General features: G+C 40.7%; 2 protein-coding genes across 3 annotated transcripts in view; one reads left to right on the top strand and one right to left on the bottom strand.

Moving 5' to 3' along the window:
- Nucleotides 1–13,139, bottom strand: part of SNCG (synuclein gamma) — a 36,480-nt gene extending 23,341 nt beyond the window's left edge. The window contains exon 1 of the mRNA XM_058840711.1: nt 12,620–13,139. Within this exon, the coding sequence (XP_058696694.1) occupies nt 12,620–12,719 (100 nt within the window). The 5' untranslated portion in view covers nt 12,720–13,139. The remainder of the gene's footprint in view (nt 1–12,619) is intronic.
- Nucleotides 619–21,217, top strand: MMRN2 (multimerin 2). Of its 2 annotated transcripts, XM_058840691.1 has the most exons (7): nt 619–1,210; nt 10,739–10,861; nt 11,138–11,244; nt 13,191–13,253; nt 14,323–14,496; nt 15,555–17,459; nt 18,483–21,217. In XM_058840691.1, the coding sequence occupies exons 1-7, from the start codon at nt 933–935 to the stop codon at nt 18,869–18,871; spliced, it is 3,039 nt and encodes a 1,012-aa protein (XP_058696674.1). In that variant the 5' UTR covers nt 619–932; the 3' UTR covers nt 18,872–21,217. The 2 variants fall into 2 exon arrangements, with proteins under 2 accessions (XP_058696674.1, XP_058696675.1); XM_058840692.1 differs by lacking the exon at nt 14,323–14,496.
- The last annotated feature ends 654 nt before the right edge of the window (nt 21,218–21,871 follow it).

Below are 21,871 nucleotides of genomic sequence, written 5' to 3'. Positions count from 1 at the left end.
AAAACTATATGCAACCTCCACAGCCTTCTTAAAAAAAAAATATTATTAGAATGTGGTGACAGAGGTAGCTCTTGACAGCAGCTCTTGGCTAGCAGATTTTCTTTTCATGCTAATTAAAAATACAAATAAAAAAAACATAAAACAAAAAAAGCAACCTAGGTCTGACACCAAGAGATGACAACCCAAATAGAAATTCTTAAAAATGCTCCATTATCCTGACCTCCCTGAAGGACAGCTTCATGAAAATCTTCCATTTGGATGGGAACAGACTATGATTCACAGAGCTACTTTGCAAAGGTCTCACAAGCATGGATGTTTGTAGGCTCTTTTTTACTGTACATTTGCTCTGAGTCCCTCAACACCCACAATTTGTTCTACGTACCACAAATACTCTGCTGTTAAAACCAAGGTATTTCAGCCTTTAAACTGTAGGAAAAACTTCCATGTGCAGCACTGGACCAGGCAGGTCTGTGACATTTTCTGGCAGTGCAATGACAATCTGTTAGAGCACTCAGGATTTTCTTTCCTTTCTTTTCTCTTCCTTTCCTTTAAGCTAACATCCTTTTCCTGTGCCTGAGGGAGAAGGCAGCTGATAAAAGCCAAGTTCCTGTTCACAGATAAGTTTAGAAGGCAGGCAAGCTCTGAAGTTCCTTTAATAAGCTATATTCCTACCACCTTTCTCCCCCCCTGTCAGAGACGTCTGAGCCCCACACAGGAACCAGGCTCACATTGTTCAATAGCCACCGACGTTTCCACAGTAGCTGGGAGGGCCGAAAGCTCTTTCCGCTCTTTGTTATAATTTTTTTTTTTTTTCCTTCCTTCTTCCAACTTTCCAGTTAAAGAATATTGCTAGGGCATTTCTGAAGTAATTCAGGCTGAGCTTCAGAGAAAAGAACAAGAGACAGGTGTAACTGGGGGGGAAGAAGCCCAGGATGCTCGTGAAGCTTTTGCTGGTCTGCAGTACAGTAGGACTGGCAAAGCTGGTGGAACATGCAGACCATCATGGATATCGTGATGGTTCCGTGCACAGCCTAAAGCCACGAGTTCATGAGACCTCTGCACATCCCCAGAGAGCTCTGCCACGCCAAGAAGGTTACTGGGAGGCAGAAGGGCTCAGGGAAGATACTCAAGATTACCCTTCAAGTGTGATCTCCTCACATCAGGAAGAGAGAGGGGATTTTGAAGCTGAGAGCCCACAGCCCCGAAATGGGTAAGTACCCCAACATGTCTGTCTCACACATAACAAGAGTGCAATCCTCTCTGATACTTTTATATTCTGTTGATACAGGGCTGTTTTTATTAGAAGTTTCTCATTAAAATACACTAGATTCTAGGGGCCAATCTATATCCAAACAAGAGTGGTTTAAATGCTTTAACTACACAAACAGAAAGCTGAATTGCCTGTGGAGGATGAAACCACAGATGGGACCATCTTTGCTTAATCTGAAACAGCAGAATGGGGTTAGAGATGTGCATACACCTGGCAGAGGAGAAGCCTCCCAGTTCTGCCATAAACCAAAACACTACCTCTGGCAAAGCAGAACTAGAAGAAGTTAATGTACTTACTGTTTCTTATCATCAACCAATGCTGATTATTTCTGTTGAGCATGGCAAACTTTGCTCATTAGCAGAATATGCCTGCCTGCAGACTTGGGCCTTGGAAATGGAGAGGGAAAGAGGATGTTAGCAAAATAAAAATAGCGAGGAGTAAATATAACAAAGCAAGAAATAATGAATAAGCATTAAAATTTCTACAAATTTCACGTCCCCACCCCCTTCCAAAGGTTTTCATGCCAGCAAAATGCTTTTCATGGTAATCTCTAGCAGAAGAGCAGCCATTGTGAGAGCAAAAGGCATGTACTTCAATAGAAATATTCCCAAAACCTATGATTTGTGTAAGTTTTACAGGGCACGTAAGTAGGTCTCTAAATGTTTAAAATAGATGAAAAACAAGCAGGACAGTGGATGAATCTTTTATAGCCTTGATGGATGGGTACAGCAGAGCCCTGCTCAGGAGAGCTGAAACAGCAGCACACTGAGGGCTATTCACAGCTCAGTGCTTTAGGATGCCCTGGTATTTTTCCTTTTAAATGCTCTTGAGGAAAGGAAAAAAAGTGAGATGGAAAGAGACTGTAAAACCTTACTCATGACATGCTTCTCTTTCATGCAAACTGAAGTATGCAATCTTGTTCCTAATCTCATCTGCATGTAAAATTAAGGTCTCTCTTCTGCATGTAATACAGTGAGTGTATGAAAACCTTGCTGTCTTTCATCCTACACCTTCCCACAAATCTGTACCTCCCCCCCTAATAGCCCTGAGGCACTTCCTAAAGCCTGCAAGGCTTCCTGATGGGCACTGTTCGATTAACCAAGTCCTGGTTAATGCAGTTCAGACACTGTCAAAGGAAGGAAACAAGGCCCGAGGGGTACCTTGGGCTTCCAAATTGCACTGCAAGGTGGTAATCATTTGACTGCTAGTTGAAATGCTGCAAACATTCTGAAAACTCCCAGTACTATGAAAATTCAATGCTGTAAAAAGGTCAGCATTACAGGTCAGCAAGATGCTGTAATATATTGTCCTAATCAGGATTTCTTCCTTGGCTCTGTAGCTCTGTTCAGTACCAGCTTGTCTAATTCAGCTCAGTACCAGCTATGACTCATCCTAATTTCCTCCCAAGGAGAGAAATACTTCCTTTTTATGGAGATAGTTGCATAATGAGTCAAATCATAACATTCTTCCCAATTATAAAGCTATGTGGATGACTACAGGCAATCCAAATCAAGCCTGGCAGTAGATTTAAGGTATTCATTGTTTTATAGAGCCATCACACTTAGACCACACACAAGGCCAGGCAGCTGTTAGGTCCTAGGAAAGAAATTCAAGACTTTGAGAGAATTATATCTTAAAGTAAAGGCAGTGAGGGAGAATAAGAAGGGACAATACAATTTCTCTTGTAACCACACTCTGAATTCTAATATGGTTGAAGCAACACACTTCCAGAATATGAAGTCCTCATGTGCCTGTCAGCTGCTGTGGCTGCAGTGCCCTGCTATGCACAGAGAAGATATTGTCATGAATCTGGTATTTCCTCCCTACAAGTGTGACACATTCCCTGGAAAAAAACAAACATCGAGAAACAGGGTTTATATCTCTCAAGAGGAGAACAAGAAGAAAAGGATCAGGAATTAAATAGGAATTGAGAGATAAAGGGAGAGAAAGACATGCCTTAAAAAGCCCAGGGTGTTGGAGAAGAGTTTTCTACCAAAATGACGTCTTACATCTAGTTTGCTTTTGAAATAAGAAAATACCTTTTTTTGCAGAACTAGGAAACAAATGAAGTTTTGGGCTGACTCTCATTATTTAAAAAAAAATAAAAGCAACGTGTGTTTTGTTCAACCACTTCTTATTTTCTCTTTGTATTAGGAATAGTGGTAGTTACAAAATAATCTTATATTTAAAAAAAATTAAGAGTATCATTTTCATATTGCAGTTATTTGAATAATTGAGACCATCATGACTAAGTAGTGAAAGGTATTAGTCAGAATCCTCTGGTTTCTGTTACAACATGTGAGATGAAATGACTCATTAGATCCCAGTCAAATGCTTGCATATGTTATTTTGCTAATTCCTCTAAGAATAATAAAATTTTTCATGCAAGAGTTTTAAAATATAAATCAGTAAGAAGTCTTTAAAGGAAGAACTACGTAACAGTTTAGTATTTCAGCTGTTGCTTGTATCTAAACAAATATGAGAAGCTCTGCATGTTCAAGTGGACAAGTGTCTGTACGTGTACAAAATCAAAACTATCAAAAGAAGCCAACTTTCCAAAGGAAATCAACCTTTATACTGCTTTTTTCCCCCCCCCTCCCCCAGCATCTGTGTCTCATATGAGCTGAATGGTTTCATTTCAGTTATTTTATTCTACTGCTGAGGTAAATGGATTCACACGTACCCAAAACTTTCAGCAGAATTAAAAAGGGAGGTTAAGAGACCTGTACATCAGGAACAGTCAGGCTCACAACTCAGATTTCATGCACTTAGTGTTGTATTTCATTAAAGAAACCAAAACAAATGAAGCATGTCAAAGGCACATGCAGCTCTGACAGCAAAGCCCAAAGCTGCCTGTACGCTCAGTTAGCCTGACCTGTCTGTCAAGTAACACTGTAAACCAGATCACTTAAGCATTCCAGGCTAAAAATAATCTTAGGAAAAAGCAGAGGTTATTTTTAACCTTCCCCCTCAGGAACCACACTGATGGAGCCAGTCCCCAGGTGGAAGGCTCACCCTGTAAGGGAGAAATGGATGGTGGTGCTGGAATGGGAAGGAGCGCAGCAACTACAGTTGGCTTCCCCATCTATCCAAAGTCTCACAGAACTTCTATTTCCAGAAGTGTAATCATTGCCAAGTGGCCCCTGTTCTGCTTCTGCCCTGCAGCTTGGTAGGGGGTTCATTTTAACTTCTTTCTTTTTAATCCATGAACAGTGTCATCTTACAATATAGCTACAAGAAATGGAAAAGCAAAATGAAAATGTCCTCAAACTCTACCACCTGATCTGTTAAATAGGAAAGGCAGAAATCTTCAGCTTAAATAAATCCTTAATTTCATTAATATATTTTGAGTTGTGCTCACACAATTCTGTGAAGTCATTATTGATTAGAGGAAGGTTTCCTGATGCCAGCCAGGTGTGTTTTTATCTCTGAAACACCTCTTCCTCTCATTCCACTTCAAGGAGCCACAAAGAATCAGGCCTGTTCTCATGACTACCTAGTGAGTCAAAACATGTAACTATCCTCCCAAGGGTACACAAGCAGAGAAAAACCAAATCACTTGTTCTAAGGAAAGTCAGTGTTCAGTCTTAATAGCTTATTATTTTTTGTGTGCTTTTACAGGAAGAATCCATTAATTTAATTAAGACCAGTTACACACTGACTCATCCATTTCTTTGAAACAAGGCAGTGGGTTTTGTAGGAAGCTTATGGGATACTGAAGTTTCCCACTAAAGGGGCACAGAACATATTTAAAATTAAATAATGAAGTGCAGCTAAAAGTGATCTTCAGCACCCTGCAAAGCAGTGGAACAGCCACTGAGTGCTCAGCAATAGATTTTGCAGTGCCAAGTGCATCAACAGAAGCAATGGCTCCCTATCAAAGTGATGCACTTGGCTCCTTTAGGACTTCAGGAAATTCTCCAATAATCTCCAATAGCTGCTGTCATTGAGCAGCTCAGCTGCAGGTGGAACAGATCCACACTAGCCTGCTTGATGCAAATCACACAGCTCCATTCCACACAGTGCAGGAGTTATTGAGCCCTCTGTGCCCATGGGATTGATTTGTTTCATAGCTCATTATTGCAAGCTGCAGCAATTAATTTCTTCAGCAGATAGCACGGGAGCTCCTGTCTCAGCATAGCCACAGAATCACTGTCAGCACTGTCCACCACCTGGACCCAACCCCTTCCTGCTTGTGCAGGTCAGGACCCCTTGAACAAGAGATCAGCGAGCAGCCCTGAACAAATCTCCCCTTGTGCCCCAAACACTGTCAGTCCAAACCTCGTTGCACACTGCCTGCACCCTGAGCACGTGCCAGTGGGAAGCTTGGCCTCCCAAGGAGTTTTGACTCCCTGGCATCAGCACAGGTGTGCCAAAGGGTGGCCACTGGCTGCAATTCCAGGCAAGTCTGACAAAGGAGTGATCGGGTTGGACCAGGGGTGAACTTAAGTCTGCAGAAAGCAAAGGAAAAAATCCAAGTGTAAGCTGCCCTCTCAATGGGCTGTAAAGCTGCTATTGCAGGGGTGATAAGAGAAATGAGGCAATGGCTGTGGATGCTCTTGAAGAGGAAAAAACGCTTGCATTTACTTCTCTGAAATAGTTTGTACAACAGTTGAATTTGGCTCAAAACCAGCTCCCAGTCAAGCTTGCTGCTCCTTGAACTCTTGCTCCCAAGTTCAGGCCTGCACTTGCTCGAAAAGTCTTCGCTGCACTATGGTCTTAGGATGTCCTGCAGGATGGGACTAACCCAATTGGTAACAGTCTGTTGGAATACACACTGCATTCAGCCTGGGCTTCTCAGGGTTCTGGAAGATTTCCAGCACTGCATGGAAACCCACACGTTTGAAACTACTACTGCCACTCTTTTCAGTACAGTTTGTTGAGGTGAACTGCAAGCCAATCTGCTCTCACTCCAGTGAAAACAAGCGTGTTTCATGGGATGAGACACAGGAAGATCCCAGACCCTACCTGAGAAGGAGTTCTACTTGCTTTGGGAGTTTTCTTGAGGCAAAGATGGAGAAATATGAGTTTATGCTGTCTGGTTCTAATACAGGGCTGCTGGCTGCCTGGGAAGAGCTGGAGAATTCACTGACAGACCACCAGGCATCACTTGTCTGCTGATTAAAAACCCAGTGGCACACCATGCTGCTTTGGAGAGCCAGTGCCTTCCCCAACAGCTGAACACTTTTTGTATTCCATAAATTATAAAAAGATACGTCTGTCTCAATACTGACATGCACAGTCTTAGTTTAGATTAATTTTAATGTAGTACTTTATTTCTGTTTTATTGAGGCTGCTTTTTCTTGTCAGTGAGAAATTTGCACGGAGGGAAAAACCAACCACAGCTAAAGTCTTGTTCTTATATTCCTCTTCAACTGCTATAAATCAGAAGTCATTCTGTACAAGTCAGTGGAAAATCACTTGTTTAAACTGAAATAACACTCTTCTACTACGTTCCTACAGCACTCTAAGCACGCATTACTGCTTATCTGGTGCCTTTTGTGTTGCATAGGAAAATGTTACGGTCTTGAAAAGTTTTGCACACTGTGAGTAGTAGACAGGCATGGCTAGGCAGGAGTTTTCAAAATAATTATAGACACTGGCTTCCTTGAGAATAGAAATCTGAGGAAAATGATGGTGAAGGACAACTCAGTTGGACCAGTTCAGCCAAAGGAATAACAAAACTTATGAAAAACATCTGAACATCCTGAATTCCTGAAGCTTTTGTTCAGGCAAAAATTCCACTCACCCAGGAAACATCTAAAATTATGCACTGCAGTGGCAATCAAGAGACCATGTAGCAAAGAGAACTAAAGTATGTCAGTCCCTTGCTGAGCTGGGGAGCATTACTCATGCTCACTCACTCACACGCTGTAATTGTCTGTATGAAGGAAAGACACTACCCCACATTCTTCTGAGCAGAGTCAATTACTGCAGAGCAGCCATCTAACCTTTTCTCCTGGTTCTGCTGGTTTTATTTTGTTTCCTATGCTATAAGGTGGCCCAGTCAAATCCTAGAATCAGAGAAAGAAATGCCTCCATTTTGCTATGTTTCAGTAAAAGCAGAACTAGATCCAATGTAAGAAAAAAATCATTTTAGTATCAGTTTCTAAACACCTGAAAGCTTCAAATAAAAAGAGCTTGAGCTAACCTACATTTGCTGAATCTTATTTAAATACAGAATGCTTTGTCACCAGATATATTTAACCTCAGACATAAGAATACAGTCGTCTCAGAATTAGGCAGAAGTTAATAGATACATGTGAAGACTCTATTTAAAAAGATTAATTCATAATTTGAATGAGATCTAGGGGAAAGAAAAAAAACCCAACACCACAGTCTAGCAAAGAAAATTACTAAAACACTTTTTTGGCTGGTTTAAACTACCTGGTTTAAAAAAAAGGGATTAATTTCTTTGGAGTGTGAACCAGGAAAAGCCACTGAACAAATGGAACGTCTGCAGCCCTGAATTTCCGAGGGCCCCCTCAAGTGTTGCTCTAACTTTCAGCATTTTGATAAACATTACTATTCACCAGATTACAGGGAAGGCTTTTCTGTTCTCCTCACATGAACAGCTTCTCTCTGTCCCTCTCTCTCCCTGGCAGCAGAAGCTTGCACCGAAAGGAAACTCTATTAAAGGGAATAAAAGCAGAGGGTGTTAAGTTGGTAACATATTCAGTGAATGAAGCGACATAGTTACAAAGAGGGAAAAAACTGCAGCAGCAGAACACAAAGCTGCTGTGTTCCAGAAACCAGCTCAAGAAAGTGCTATTTGTGAAGGAGCAGCTCTTTGAAATTTCACAGGCTGATTCAGAGCCTTTGCTGCCAGAGAAGTCCTGCTTGCCTCACTGAACTTTAGATCAAGCCCTTCTCAGTCTTTTACATGGTTGCACTTAACATTAAAGAATGACATATTTTCCCTCAAGGTTAATCCCGTTAAGGAGTATTTTTAGTTACAGATAGCAAAGTTTCCCTAAAGGAAGCATTTGACAAGTTGTAAAAAAATACTGCAATAGAAGTTTCATCTTCGGGTACATGCATCTATTTGGCAGCTCATTATAGGCCTTATCTACTTATTTGAGGAAAGAATAAACTTTGATAAGTTTTATGGAACTCAAAACCTCTGAAAGTTTTTGTGATTAAAACAAAAACATTACATATTACAAACAAAAAAATTACATGGCCCTTCAGCTCCAAAAAGAAACCTTTAAGATCAAGTGAGAGATAGCCAGTGAATATATAGTAAAGAAAACTGGACATAAAGAACTGTGACCAGCCTTAAAGGAAGTTTTGATTGAGAGTCCATCATATTCCTCTTTTCTTTTTTTTTTTTTCCTCATGCTATTCATTCTGCAGAATGCTAGTAATTGTCCAAAACATCAAGTTGGGATCAACCACTGATTAAATTTCTTACACAACATAACCCCTTTCTACAAGTTGGAAGCCCACCAGGTACCTCCAACACATTCACATGTTTTGAAAAGGAATCCTTGTGTTTCCTGTTCCATGTGTGTGCACATCCACCTGTGCAATACAGCAAAAGCACTCACAGCCTCACAGTGCCTCATTCTTGCTCACACAGGTTGATTCATGTGCAACACTTGGCATTGCTCTGCATGGCTGACACGACTCCAAGGACTTCTTAGGAAGGACTTGCATATGGTGGGAAAAAAAAATCAGCCTAGATGATGATTCACTGGGTGTGGATTGTTTTCATTAGGAAAGAACAAAACCCTGCAGCCAAAGAATCCTGTTTTAAAAGGAGGTTTCCACGCTGAATGCAGACTCCTGCCTGGATCTGGCAGGCATCCCGCTGGCAGGGGCAGGGATCCTGCACCTAGCAACAATACCAGCCAGCTCCAGCAACAGTGCCTGGACACTTCATTTCCCCAGGAAAAAAGCAGAGAGGATTTGAGGGGGGAAAGCCTCTCCCAGCCATGCTTTGCCAAGCACATGAGAGAGGACAGCCCAAAACCAAGCACAAACCAGGCCTTTGTTTTAGTTATTGAACTGACACCAAATACCAGAAAAGTGCCACAGGCTTATAAAGATCTCAGATGTCACCAGAGCATGTAATGTTGGTCTGCTGGATTTTACTGAGTGGTTTTACACTCTGACACAAGCAGAGTGTTTGACTCTGGAAGAGTAATGCTTCAATAAAAATTTGATGATTTGTCTTCTAGTTCAGTCCTGTAAGAACCAAGACTCCCATTGATTACAGCCCCAGAATTTCCCCCAGTCACTTGCAAAGGCCTCAAAGCTACAACTCAAACAAGTTGTTTTGGCTGGAAATCACTACAAAGGCAACAATCTCCTCTCCTGTCCTGCTTTCCCAGCACTGCATGCTTTGCCAGGTTCCTGCCCTTGCTTCTAGCAGATGAAGAGTTTTGCTTGCATGAGTGCTTGCTGAAATCTCCGTCACATTTTCCTTGAGAAACAGGGGAGCAAAACAGGCTACGGCCCAGCAAGGCTGGTGAACTGTTCCTAGCTAGCCCAGGCTGTCTGCCCTTCCATGCTGATGTTTCCAGCTTCCTCCCCTTCTCCTGGCTCCTGCAGCACCAGCTTCTGCTTTTGTGCAGGACTCGCTTCCCCATTGTTTTGCCAACTCCCTGAGAGGGGCAAACTTTTTCCATATATGCTGATAGTTAGAGATTTGGTTCCTGTATTCCCATTTAAAAATATACTGCCTAAAGTTCAGCTGTTTCCATTATAGTTATTGCTCGTCACTTCCTGCCCCTTCTGGTCTTGGATTTAACCATCAAACAGCAGCCAAGTCTTGACTTTAAAGGAAGAGGTTCACCTACACTCTGGGATTAATAGCTGCCTATGTAATTCTGACTTGGAAAATTAATCAGACTATTAAAACTACTAAAACTCACTTGTCCTTGCTAGAAACATAAAACTAAAACAACCCTTTTCCCCCCCAATATTATTTTCTTGCAGGTGATGGGAGAAATTATTTTGAAGCTAGCCTATTTAATAAAATCCAATCACTTACTATATTACCTTGAAGAAGTAATACTTAGGAAGATATTATTAATGGAGTTAAAGTCAGATTATGTTTGCAGAAGCGGTCTGCCTCAACCTGGTGAGTCAGTCATTAGGCATCTGAAATGGCAATATGCCTAGAAAGGCAATTTGACATTTAAAGTGACATTAACCCACAGGTTATCATGGGTTGGAAATTTCTCCTGCAAAATGAAAGGATTGGAAATGGAACGAATGCATCAAAGTTCAGACAATCAGCCCTTTCATAACAAACTCAGATAAACATCTCAAATGAAAACAAACGAATTGGGAGTGGAGGGAGAAGGTAGAAAGCATTTTCCACTTTCCTCATCATACAGCTGGGAAAAAATACAAAAGTAAAAATAAAGGCCCTTCTGCATTTTGCTTTTTCTTGGCACTGTTACAGCCAGAGACTTAGAGACCTATTTAAAACTCTTTTCCCACGTTTTTCTTCCCTAGGAACTGGTGTTCCTTCACGCAGTCCCGGCTGGTCACATACATAGAAGCCTGCATGAAGGAGAAGTACATTGTCAACTCCCAGCAGCCCTGCCCAAACGGAGCCCCAGACTGCCAGAAGATCATGTAAGTGTCCTAAGTAAAACCAGTGAAGAGAACAGAATTTTCTCTGAAGTATCTAAAGGATGTTTTCAACAGTTCTGAAGCCTCATCATTATTTCTAGGGGAGTTTTAAACAAATTTCTATCTTCCTTGGTATCTGTGACATTTTGGAGTAATGTGTTTAATAATAAAACTCTCTCTACACATCATCAGAATACTACAGAAGCTCAGGATCAATCCAAACCTGATTGAAAAGGACTCTACTACAATAAATCTAATGCCCAGACCTTTCTTCCCCAGGTACAGGACAGCTCTGAAGCCAGTCTACCAAGTGAAACAGAAGGCTTTGAAGTCTTTGCAGTGGAAATGCTGCCCTGGATTTACTGGCAAGGACTGTGAACAACGTGGTAAGCAAAGCTGGAGAACAAGTACAGGAATGAATGACTAAATGCCAGGCACAATGGCAAGAAATGAATTTTCCTAATTTTTCTCTTTTTTTTCAGAACTGATGCCTTGTTTTTTTCTATGCCTTTTTTTGCTATGTCCTAAAACATTGGTACTTTGAGACAAGATATAATTAGCTGCAATTAATAGTTAAATATCATTAGCTACTTACTCTTCTGTTAATAGCACCTTTGTAATCTTTGCACATAGAGAAAGGTATTAATTTGCTGGAAAGCCTGTCAGAGGTCCATCTTAGACAAGTCCATCTAAGAATGCCTAATTCCAGGTAGAAACTGGCGACATCAGAAAACAACACAAGTGTGTGTGTGTGAAATGCCCCTATGGTCAGCACAGGATGAAATCATCTGGCTTGGGAATCACAAGGTGTCCAGGTTCAGAGGAGAGGGCAGCCTTCACTCTGCATTGCTCCCCTGGCTGCAAAGCACTGGCTCCTCGAGCCGGGAGCAGCTCCACAGCACAGGAACAATGCCCAGACTGGAACCTCCATGAAAGCTCCAGGAGCAGCCTTTAGAGTGAACTTCTGTAATCCACTGCACTGTTGAAGAAAGCAGTGGGGGCAGCAGGACTGGGACTGGATTTTGCCCCTCTACTCCATCCTCCTAAGACTCCACTTGGAGTCTTGCATCCAGCTCTGGGGTCCTCACCTTAAGGACATGGACCTGTTGGAGTGAGTCCAGAAGCACCTCTGCTATGGAGGCTGGCTGAGAGAGCTGGGACTGCTCAGCCTAGGGAAGAAAAGGCTCAGAGGGGACCTTAGAGCACCCTTCAGGGCGTAATGGGGCTGCAAGAGAGATGGAGAGGAACTTTTCACAAGAGGATGTAGTGGTAAGACCAGGGGAAATAGCTTCAAACTGAAATAGGGCAGGTTTAGATTAGGTATTAGGAAGAAACACTTTACTGTGAGGGTGGTGAGGCACTGGAACAGGTCTCCCAGAGAAGCTGTGGGTGCCCCATTTTTGGAAGTACTCAAGGCCAAGTTGGATGGGTCTCTGAGCAGCCTGGTGTAGTGGGAGGTTCCCTGCCATGGTGAGGGGGTGGGAAATAGATGGTTTTTAAGGCCTCTTCCAACCCAAACACAAACTTACGATTCTAAGATCTAAGATCTGTGCAGCTGCTAATAAAGAGAAAGGGGAGACAGTGTGGTTTAAAAACTGAATGGTGGTTTAAAAATGCATTGGCAGGATTTAACAAGTAATACTCAAAAGCAGAATTTAAACAGATTTAAGAACTTAAATGGAATTAAAATGGATAAAAGGTAATTCCCTCTAGCAATTAAGGCAACCATAACAAAAAAGGCAAACATATGTCTGAACTCACCTACAGACTCCACAGATAAAAATCTCAGTAGGTTTAGCTTTTCTTCACAAATAGCTTTCATTTGTGTGTTGATCTCTAGATGGTGAACTTCACTCATCATGTTGGAAAGATGTTACCAAACACAGTGCAACTATTTTGGTCTCTCTGTTGTTAACACTCATTGACCAAAGCCAGCACCTCCTTCATTGTCTCCTCATTTGTACAGCATCATTCATTAATGCTGCCACCAGAATGTTCAGGTAACTGTGGAACAAGGAAGAAGAATTTGCACATCTCTAGACGGAATCCCCAGAAAAGAAAAAAAGCCCCATTTATTTGCAATAGACTAATTTCTTATGAGCAATGATTTGGCATGAGATAAAAATCTCCATGCTATACTGCATAGCACTGCCATGTATGCAATGCTGTTTGCTAGTGCAAGGAAAGTGAGTTCTGCATAGAAAGTGTTCTTTCCCCAGGAAGCTTGTCTCCACACCAGTTACATGACATGAAATTCCTGTGTGGCCTTGCTAAAATGTAGTCATTTCTGCATCTAAAACATTTTCACAGCTGTGTCATATCTTGATTGCAGATCCTAATTTTATTCTGCTGCCCGGAACTGAAACTGAAGGACGAGAAGAGTTCTCAAACCACAGTATGTGCTTGAAGTTATTTTGCTTGTCATCCTTTTACCTCTCAGTCACTGATCAGGGGAGTAAAAAAGAAAAAAAGAAAAAAAATTATGAAGCTGTAATTTTAAAGTGATAAGCTATGGACAATCTGTGAAAGCATTCTCTGGGAAAGCTTTGAAACAATACATTTATTGACAAAAATGAGGGCTTTTGCTATAAAACTCTGTGAATGCTCACAACAAAGGATCCCAAAGTTTCAAAGCTGTCTGGTCATCAGTGAATGCCAGCTGGTGCAGAGCCTTACCCCTTTCAGTGGCATGGATGTTAACCCCTTGCTATGCAAAGTGGGTTCACAGGACAGCACACCATGTTCACAAACCTACCAGAAAAACAGTCCACTGAAAATGCTACTTCAGAACAGCCCCTGAGTAGCTGAGATTATGATTACAAGGTACCGTAGATTTATATCTCAGGAACTCCACCCTTGCCAGTGTAGGTAACAAGAAGGGCCTTCCCTTACCACCTGGGAAAGGGTGTTGCTTGCAGAGCTATGAAGTGCCTTTCAGCAATTAGCTTCTGGGAAGTATTGCACACTTGGAAATCTACAGCTCAAATTTAAAAGTATTTATTTAGAAAAACATCAGTTAAAGGGCCCCACCATGAGCTCTGACACTTAACACTGTGCTCCTGATTCCTCAGTGGAACGTCTCAATTGCTCTTCCATCCCCTCCTTTTATCCTACGTTGTAAAGCCTTGCCATCCTTTCAGTCAATGGTTTGAAAAGAGTTAGTATTCCAAAACATTCTAATGGCATGGGGAGATTTCTAATTAAGAGCATTTTACTACCATCACAGTGGTTGTAGCTGAAATTCTCTGCAAATATTTGAATATATTAGGTTCCATCACTGTTGAAAAAAATCCTTGCAGATAAACTGCAATTTAAGGTGCCAGAAATCAACAGACTCCCTAAATGTCAGTGCAAAATTTTCAGAGTGAAAACCATACAGGTGTTCTCAGAGGTCTTGCATGAATACCTGTCACCTGGTCGCTGCACCCTGTTGCATGACTTTGTTTTTCTAATCTCATGACTAGTGTCAACATCAGTGGATTCAAGAGAAATGTTCGAAGTCATTCAAAATCATGAGGCTTTACTGGATGATCTTCAAAGTGATATTCATCAAGCAGCCAGCACCTTAGGTGACTTACAGAGACTATTTGAAAACAACGGTACAAGCATGGTGTTAGAAGTGAACCAGAGCAATTCAGGTGAGAGGACTGATGCAGAATTATCAGCCCATGACAGGCCCTGTGAAACCACATAGATCAGAAAGAAAACGTGAGAACAAATATACCCTGATATTCCTTGGTCTGCTGGTTGCTTATAAAGAAAGAAATAATGGGTGCAATCCCAATGTAAATGAATGAACCAAAGAGTAACTCAAAATGGGAAATGAGAGGAAAGGCAGAGTTCTGAACATGCCTTAATCACAGAATAAAGAAGTTGCTTGTATTTAAAATTTGTTAACCTTACTATTCTGCTTCTATGGCTTCTTCTCTTCTGTGGGGATGCAGAGTTTACATCTGTTCTTTTCCCATATTCATGCTATATGCTCTGATGTATGAAATAGCACACTGGAGTTACATGAAGAAATGAGACATTTGACCTATCTCTGGAACACTCTTCCTGCCATATACAGGAGTGGGAAAACAAGAGCAGCTGAATTTAACCTGCTATAGTGAGCCACTGGCTTGCAGAAACATTTTCTAAGGATACAGACTATGGTACTCAGTGAACTTCAGGGTACTCAGGTTTGAACTTTAAAGTTAAAAACTGAGTGTTAGTATAATTTCCATATAATCCAGATACTTCAGATTTTTCAAGTTATTTATTCCTGACCTGGAATATTCAGCTGCTAGGATACTGTATAACCTTGTGGAGTTGAAAGCATGAGAAAAAGAACATTATGACACAGTCAAAAAAGGAAGAGCCCACCAACTAAGAACTGTTGGGAAAATGGACAGTTATGGCCACTGGAAAAAACACTTGTCCAGGGATTTCCAAAAGCATAATTTTTAAGACATAAATGGGGAAGTCAATACATATCCAAGTTATTTTCTGTGCACTGATTGACACCATGTGCTTTACAGTAACCTTGATTTAACACTAAGCTATTTTTGCAATTGTTGAAATTTATCATTTGAGGTCAGATTCTGGGAAGTAAGATGGCAGCTACTATAGAAAAACACACACTTGAGTTATCCTGGCTAGACTGTGTTCCAAAAGCAGAATTTGATTTTATATTTTTTTTCAACTGTATTAACAGATCATCAAGAAAGGCTTCTGCAGCAAGTTTTGTTTCCTCATGTGGAGAATTTTCTTAGGAGACATTTTAACCCAATGTGGGCAAGCTTCAACAGAAGCTTACAGAACCTCTCCAACATAGTAAGAAACCTGTCCCATGATGTGGAAGCCAACAGGAAAAGCATAGAAAGGTTCCAAGAGAGCACTGTGCCCAAGAAGGAATTCCAGGAGCTGGGAATGAAATTTGAATCAAAAGTCCAAGAAAACATCGTGAAAGTTGATCAGGCGAAAAGAGATATAGAGAACCAAGTGCACATACAGCAGGCTAATATTCACTATAATCTCAGCATGATCAAGGCAGATACTGACACGAAACTCAAGAAGCTTCATAAGATACAGCATTCCCATTTCTTAGCTTTGAACAACAGCATAGCAAACATGAAACAAGAGCAAAACCTTCTTGAAAATAAATTGGAGGCTTTGAAAAAAAATTTAACAGAACTCTCTTCTCATCATGGTCCCAAAGACGAAAGCAGCCAATTAACCATCAAACAAATGAATGACATTCTGTCAGGGCATGCAAAGCAGCTTAAAGAACTTTACATGGAGTCAGATGTGGCCTTTCAGAATATTGCAGTTTTAGAGAGGTGGTTTAAGGAGTTAAAGAAAAACATCTCCAAATATAGGCCAGAAGATATTACAATAAGTTTGGCTGAGAAATCAGTTATTATGGAAGAAAACAATGCAGCAATGGAAAGGCAGATATCAGACCTCAACTACACTCTCTCAAACCTTCAGGAAAACTATTCAGATCTGCTGCGGTACATGGAGGAATGCAATTGCCAGAGATTATCTTCTGACACTGATGTACTGAAGGAAGATCTCAGGAATAGCACTTATTCCCTTGAAGATACCCAGTCAAAGGATATGAAGCACTTGGAGTTAGTTTTCAGAGATTTCTTCAAGAGTGAAATTGAAGAGCTCTCCTCAGCTATTCCATCCATCCACCTATCTCTTAACCTCCGTCAAGAAGAGAACAGACAGCTTCAGTCACAGGTTACTGCTTTTTCAGAAGACATAGGCTTGCTGAAGAAGAAAGATGAAGAAATTCATCGACACATCAAGTACCTCAACAGTTCTTTTAGCTCTCTTTTGAAAGACGCAATGCGGCATGAAGAAGCACTGGAGGCTTTACTGAGACACGAATTTCTGGATGTCTTTTTTGAAGATGACTTTAGTAGCCTAATACCATCAGTATTTCAGCTTCAAGAATCTCTCAGATACTTCTCAGATAAACTGCAAGAACAAAATGTGACTTTAGAATCTCTTGCAAGGAGATTTCACCCCTTGCAGAGAGGCCACCAGAATCATCATGATGCTCACATGCCTCCTAAGCACCCCAAGGAAGAAACACAAACCTCCTCTACTCTACATGAAGTCAGCAGCCAACGCAGCATCATAGAACACATGGAACCTAACTATGAGGCTGCCAAAGATGATTCCTTGGACAGCTCAGCTTATAATGATATCATGACTCTGAAGAATGATATCAAACATCTGAGCTTGGCAATCAAGAGGCATGAATCCAGAGGTGACACGAGTCTCTGCAGCAACCATACAATAGCAAATGCGATTGAGCCACTCAACGCTTCTGTAGAAACTCTCTCTGCAGATTTAGAAACCATCAAACGGAATCTGGAGGAACATCTGCTGACTTTTAAAAAGCTATTTGGAACTACTGAAGAATTAGTTGACTCAAATATAAGTCTGGATGTTACAAAGATTCAGTCAATGCTGAACAAAAAAGGGAGAAGGCAACAGAAAGGTCAAGACAAGCAAAGAGACAAGAAGAGGCCTGAGAAGCACAGAGGAAATACACAAACCATAGGTGGAAGAAACACAGCACAGACAGAACTTGTGGAAAAAGGTGTGTTCTTTTCTTTTACTTGCTCATGTGCAGGTCTAGCTTGTTTCTGGGCCCTGCTGCAAGTTCCACACACAGAGCATATTAGTATTAGTTATGACAACTGTCAGGTATTTTGTGGGATCCTGGAGGGAGAAATTCTGACATTACTTACATTCTCCCCCTCCACCAAAAAAAGCAGTTTGAGTGAGAACCAAGTCAATATTGTGCTGTGTTTTGCTCAAGGCCAATAAAATTACACCCGTTATAGCTGCTAGGAAATTTGCCTTGAACTAATTCAACTTCGGGTGTTAAGAAGACAAATGTTTGTAGATGTTCATGCTAATGCACCAGCAGTTTTCTCTTTGGAAATTGATGTGGAATGCTTCTTTTTCCCTGTTACTTTGTTACTTGAATCTGGAAGGAAAGTACTCAAAGAACCAAATCCTTCCCAAGGCAGACAGATGCATGAAATGAACTATAATTTACATTAAATACTATAATTTGCACAAGTGGAACAGGCAGGACTGACCAGAGAGCATATACTCTCCCTCTTACAACTCAGCTTCAGAGAAAAATTTTCAGCTTATACTTCACTGGGACTGGCCAGTTCCCTTTCCCTGTAAACATGTGACCATAAGCATCTGGTAATTACAACCACCACAGCTTTAAGGCTGGCTTTTATGATTGCAGCTCTTGCTATGGACAAATAACATAGAGCAAAAATCAGCCCCTTTAGGCCATTGTGCTGCAAAAATGTACTTAAGACTGAAAAAGTAGAAAACATATTCTTAACTAATTTATTTTTAGGACAGTTAAAAAATTGCTATTTTTTCCCCCTGGGTGGTCCCACTGTTATACTTTTCCAGGAGTTCCAGGGAATCATTTGATCGACTTCAGTGCACATACCATTTCCAGTGTCTAGCTTTGCAAAGCAGCATACAAAAATCAGGCCTGATAGGGATTCACCTTATCTCCCATCCTGATGATCCTGGAGAGAGAAGAGTGCTCACTCACTGCTAAAATCCTGTTCTCTTTCTTTTTCAGACTCATTGGTGGCATTCCATGTGGGATTCTCAGAAAGAAAGGATAAAGAAAAAACCGTGAGGTTTAATGAAACATACCTCAATTATGGAAACAGCTATTTCTCTGAACACGGCCACTTTAAAGCACCACACAAAGGTGTCTACCTGTTCATCATCTCTGTGGAGTTCAGCACAGGACCAGCACTGGGACAACTCTCCTTCAGCCGTGGGTACAAAAGAACTCTCTCAAGCAGTCAGAGGAAAAGCCCACATGGAAACACTATGACTACTTTTGCTGTGGCAGAAATGGAGAAGGGGGAGACAGTGTGCTTTGAATTGCTGCACGGCTCTGTAGTGAAACGAAGCCCACCTGGGACAACTCTGGGTGGATTCCTAATATCTAAAACTTGAATAACGACATTTATATTTTATTAATCTCTTTCCATAGATGAAATGGATGCATTCACTATTGCCTCATCTGTGATGTATTCAATGCTACTGCATGTGTTTAAACATAGCACTACCCTAGGTTTGTCTTCATGCTTCTTTTCTGGAAGTGTTTGGCTTTTGATTAGTTGCTTATGAGCAGCAATGGGATTTTCCTTCAAGTGAAAAGCTAACAGTTTGGACTCCAGATGTACCAGTACACACATTCCAAAATACTTCCAATGTGAGAATTGCACATCAGTGTTTTGTGGGACTTCACTTTTAATGCAAATTTCTCCTTTCCCTTGGCAAAAGAATATCCTCCCATGGCAAATACCCCCATCGGTGGCAAGGAAAAGATTTTAGGTAGGACTATACACTCTCATGTCGATGGTACCTTAAAACCCAGAAGCCAGGGAAATTTTACCTTTTAGTTCTCTGTGGACCACAGACTATCTTGGAAACTTCTGCAACTCACTCCAATGTTTCCATCTGTGCACAACAGGAACACTAGAAGAGATCCATCAAACCCAGTAAAATTCACTCTACTGCCAGTATTTGCAAGCAAGGATCTTGTAAATGGCCTACTCCTTGTTTCTGGGCCTGTGATGTATTTCAGCTACACTGAAAAAATTTAAAGCACTGTTAAGATGAATTACATTTACATTTGGACACTAGGAAAATGTCAATGATATTTTAGAAGTATTGGTGAAAATGCAGTTTATTTTTACAGTTAATCCTGGAGATTATCATGAATTCAGCCCAGAGTTCAGCCTTTAGTAAGTATTTCAAAACCAATCAAGCAAAACTAAAACCAAAAGGCAAGCTCATTCATCTGGTGTCACTGCTGAATAGAAATCTGTAATTAAGAGTAAACAAAGACTAGAACTTGTGAAATGTAGAGGGTTTGGTTTTTTTTAAATTTCCAAAACTTCAAGGTGACCATGCCTGGTCATGTCTTAAACTTTTTTTCTGTCAAATAAAACTTCCTAAAGACTTTCACTTTAAAGAAGGTCAATTAATGTGGTATTTTTGTCTATCCTAATACCTTACAAAGCAATATTAAAACAATTAAATTTGCCAAAATGAAATGCACTTTGAATTTTCCAGTACTTTTGATGACAATATAAATTCTTATTATGTAAATTGCACCCTTTTAAGGTAGAATTTTTAACAAATCTCTTCTGCTGTTAAGAATTTTCTCCCCACCTACCTGTATTCTAAGCAATGCTAAACTATCATTACTTGTTAAATACCCCCAACAAACACATCGGTACCAACACACAATGCACTTAAAGTAACACTTTGACAAGCAGATAATACATATATCTTTTGAAATAAAGCTACAAAGCAATTTCAGCTACTGACTTGCTAAGAAGATTGCTTTCTCTATCCTGAAAAATCCAAGAAAACTAGCAACAAAAATTGCTCCTTATCTCCTCCTGGCCAATGCTGATTTCCACAGGAGATGCCCAGGCCAGGTGTCCCTGTTTTTCTAGCACAGAGCCACAGCTCACACTGCTCTGCTACAGGCAGCACCAAGTGCCTGCAAACGCAGTGTCCCTTTCTGTCCCACTTTTGCTCAAAATATCTGAGGGAAGAAAGAGAAGAACAAAATTGAAGAGGTAAAATGAAGAAAACAATCAAATTGTAAGATTAGGTTCTTTCAGTAGAAAGCTACCATCCTGGGTGTCTCAGATGGGTTTTTACCAGTGTTCCTCCAATTCCTGGCTTTTGTGGTGGCAGTGTTCAGCAGAGCCAGGCCAAGTGTGCTGCCTAGGTCAGGGTGGTTCAAGGAACACCTCATCTTCAGCACACACCAATTCTGCACCTACCAGCCAAGCTCCAAAAATAAATACCACCGGGGAATTCGTATGTTGCATACGGGGGTTATGATATGCATATATATTTCAAAACACTTTGTTTTTAAAGTTTTGACAGAAAGCTTCAACTGGAATGAAAACCACTTGGAAATGGACACAGGAAGCAGCATTGCAGTTCATCCAGCCAGAACTTCTACAGGTTTGGTGTCCTTCCTTGTGCTTACCAGCATTTACTTTTGTTGAAGAATATGCCAGATGAGTTCAGAGAACACTGACTCTGGAGTGAACAAAATGCTAATTTAAAGATGTTTTTGTATTTTAAAGACATCTTCAAATATGTGCTTAAGTTAGCCAACTGCACATACAAAGAAGACACGCTTGACTGGAAGACTAATTTTTAGACCATGAGGCAAGAAATTAATGAAAGACAATGGGTTAAATCACTCTGCGGGCTGCATAAGCCAGGAAGACTGTCATCCTTCTCAAGCAACAAGAGAATGATGATTAACCTACTATGGTTTTGTTTGTTCAAAGCAATAAACCAGCTTTTCATAAGCCTCCATCTAAACCACTCCTGCATTTTTTTGGTGGGATGGTTGTTTGGGCTTTTTTATTAGATTAACACAGCCACCTCGCTATGACCTGTATTTTTAGGCAAACTAGAGGAACAAATTTAATGAAGATAATTTAAAATTTAAAACATAGCTACTGGTTGGCTCAGTGGATTTTGGAGGATTTCTAAACATGAAAATCAACCTGAAGCTGACCATAGGCACTGAGAAGAGTTGTCTGTAAGAGCTTCAGTTTCCCTCACAGCAGACTGACTACACTAATGTGCCTGATGGCCAGGCAGCAATAGACACAGAAATGTGTGCTCACTCCAGGACACAGATAGACGTAATGTCAATTTGACTCTCATATTTTAAAATAAAAGCTTCCAACAGCTTTTAGTACTTCCTAGAAACCTGCCAGAACATATCGCCACTGCTTCAAGTTTCTTTATTTCCAGCTCAAACCACTAAGCATTGCAATAAGGTAGAAAGCTGTGTATCTTAGGATCTTCAAGGAATCTGCTGCTTTACAAATGCCAGTATTTTATAGTATATTTTAAAATTAAGGTCTCCTAATGTTTTTTTTTTCTTTTCCATTACTAAGACAATCT

This window comes from Poecile atricapillus, chromosome 6 (assembly GCF_030490865.1).
Source record: "Poecile atricapillus isolate bPoeAtr1 chromosome 6, bPoeAtr1.hap1, whole genome shotgun sequence".
NCBI lineage: Eukaryota > Metazoa > Chordata > Aves > Passeriformes > Paridae > Poecile > Poecile atricapillus.
This window is presented reverse-complemented; position numbering and strand designations above follow the sequence as displayed.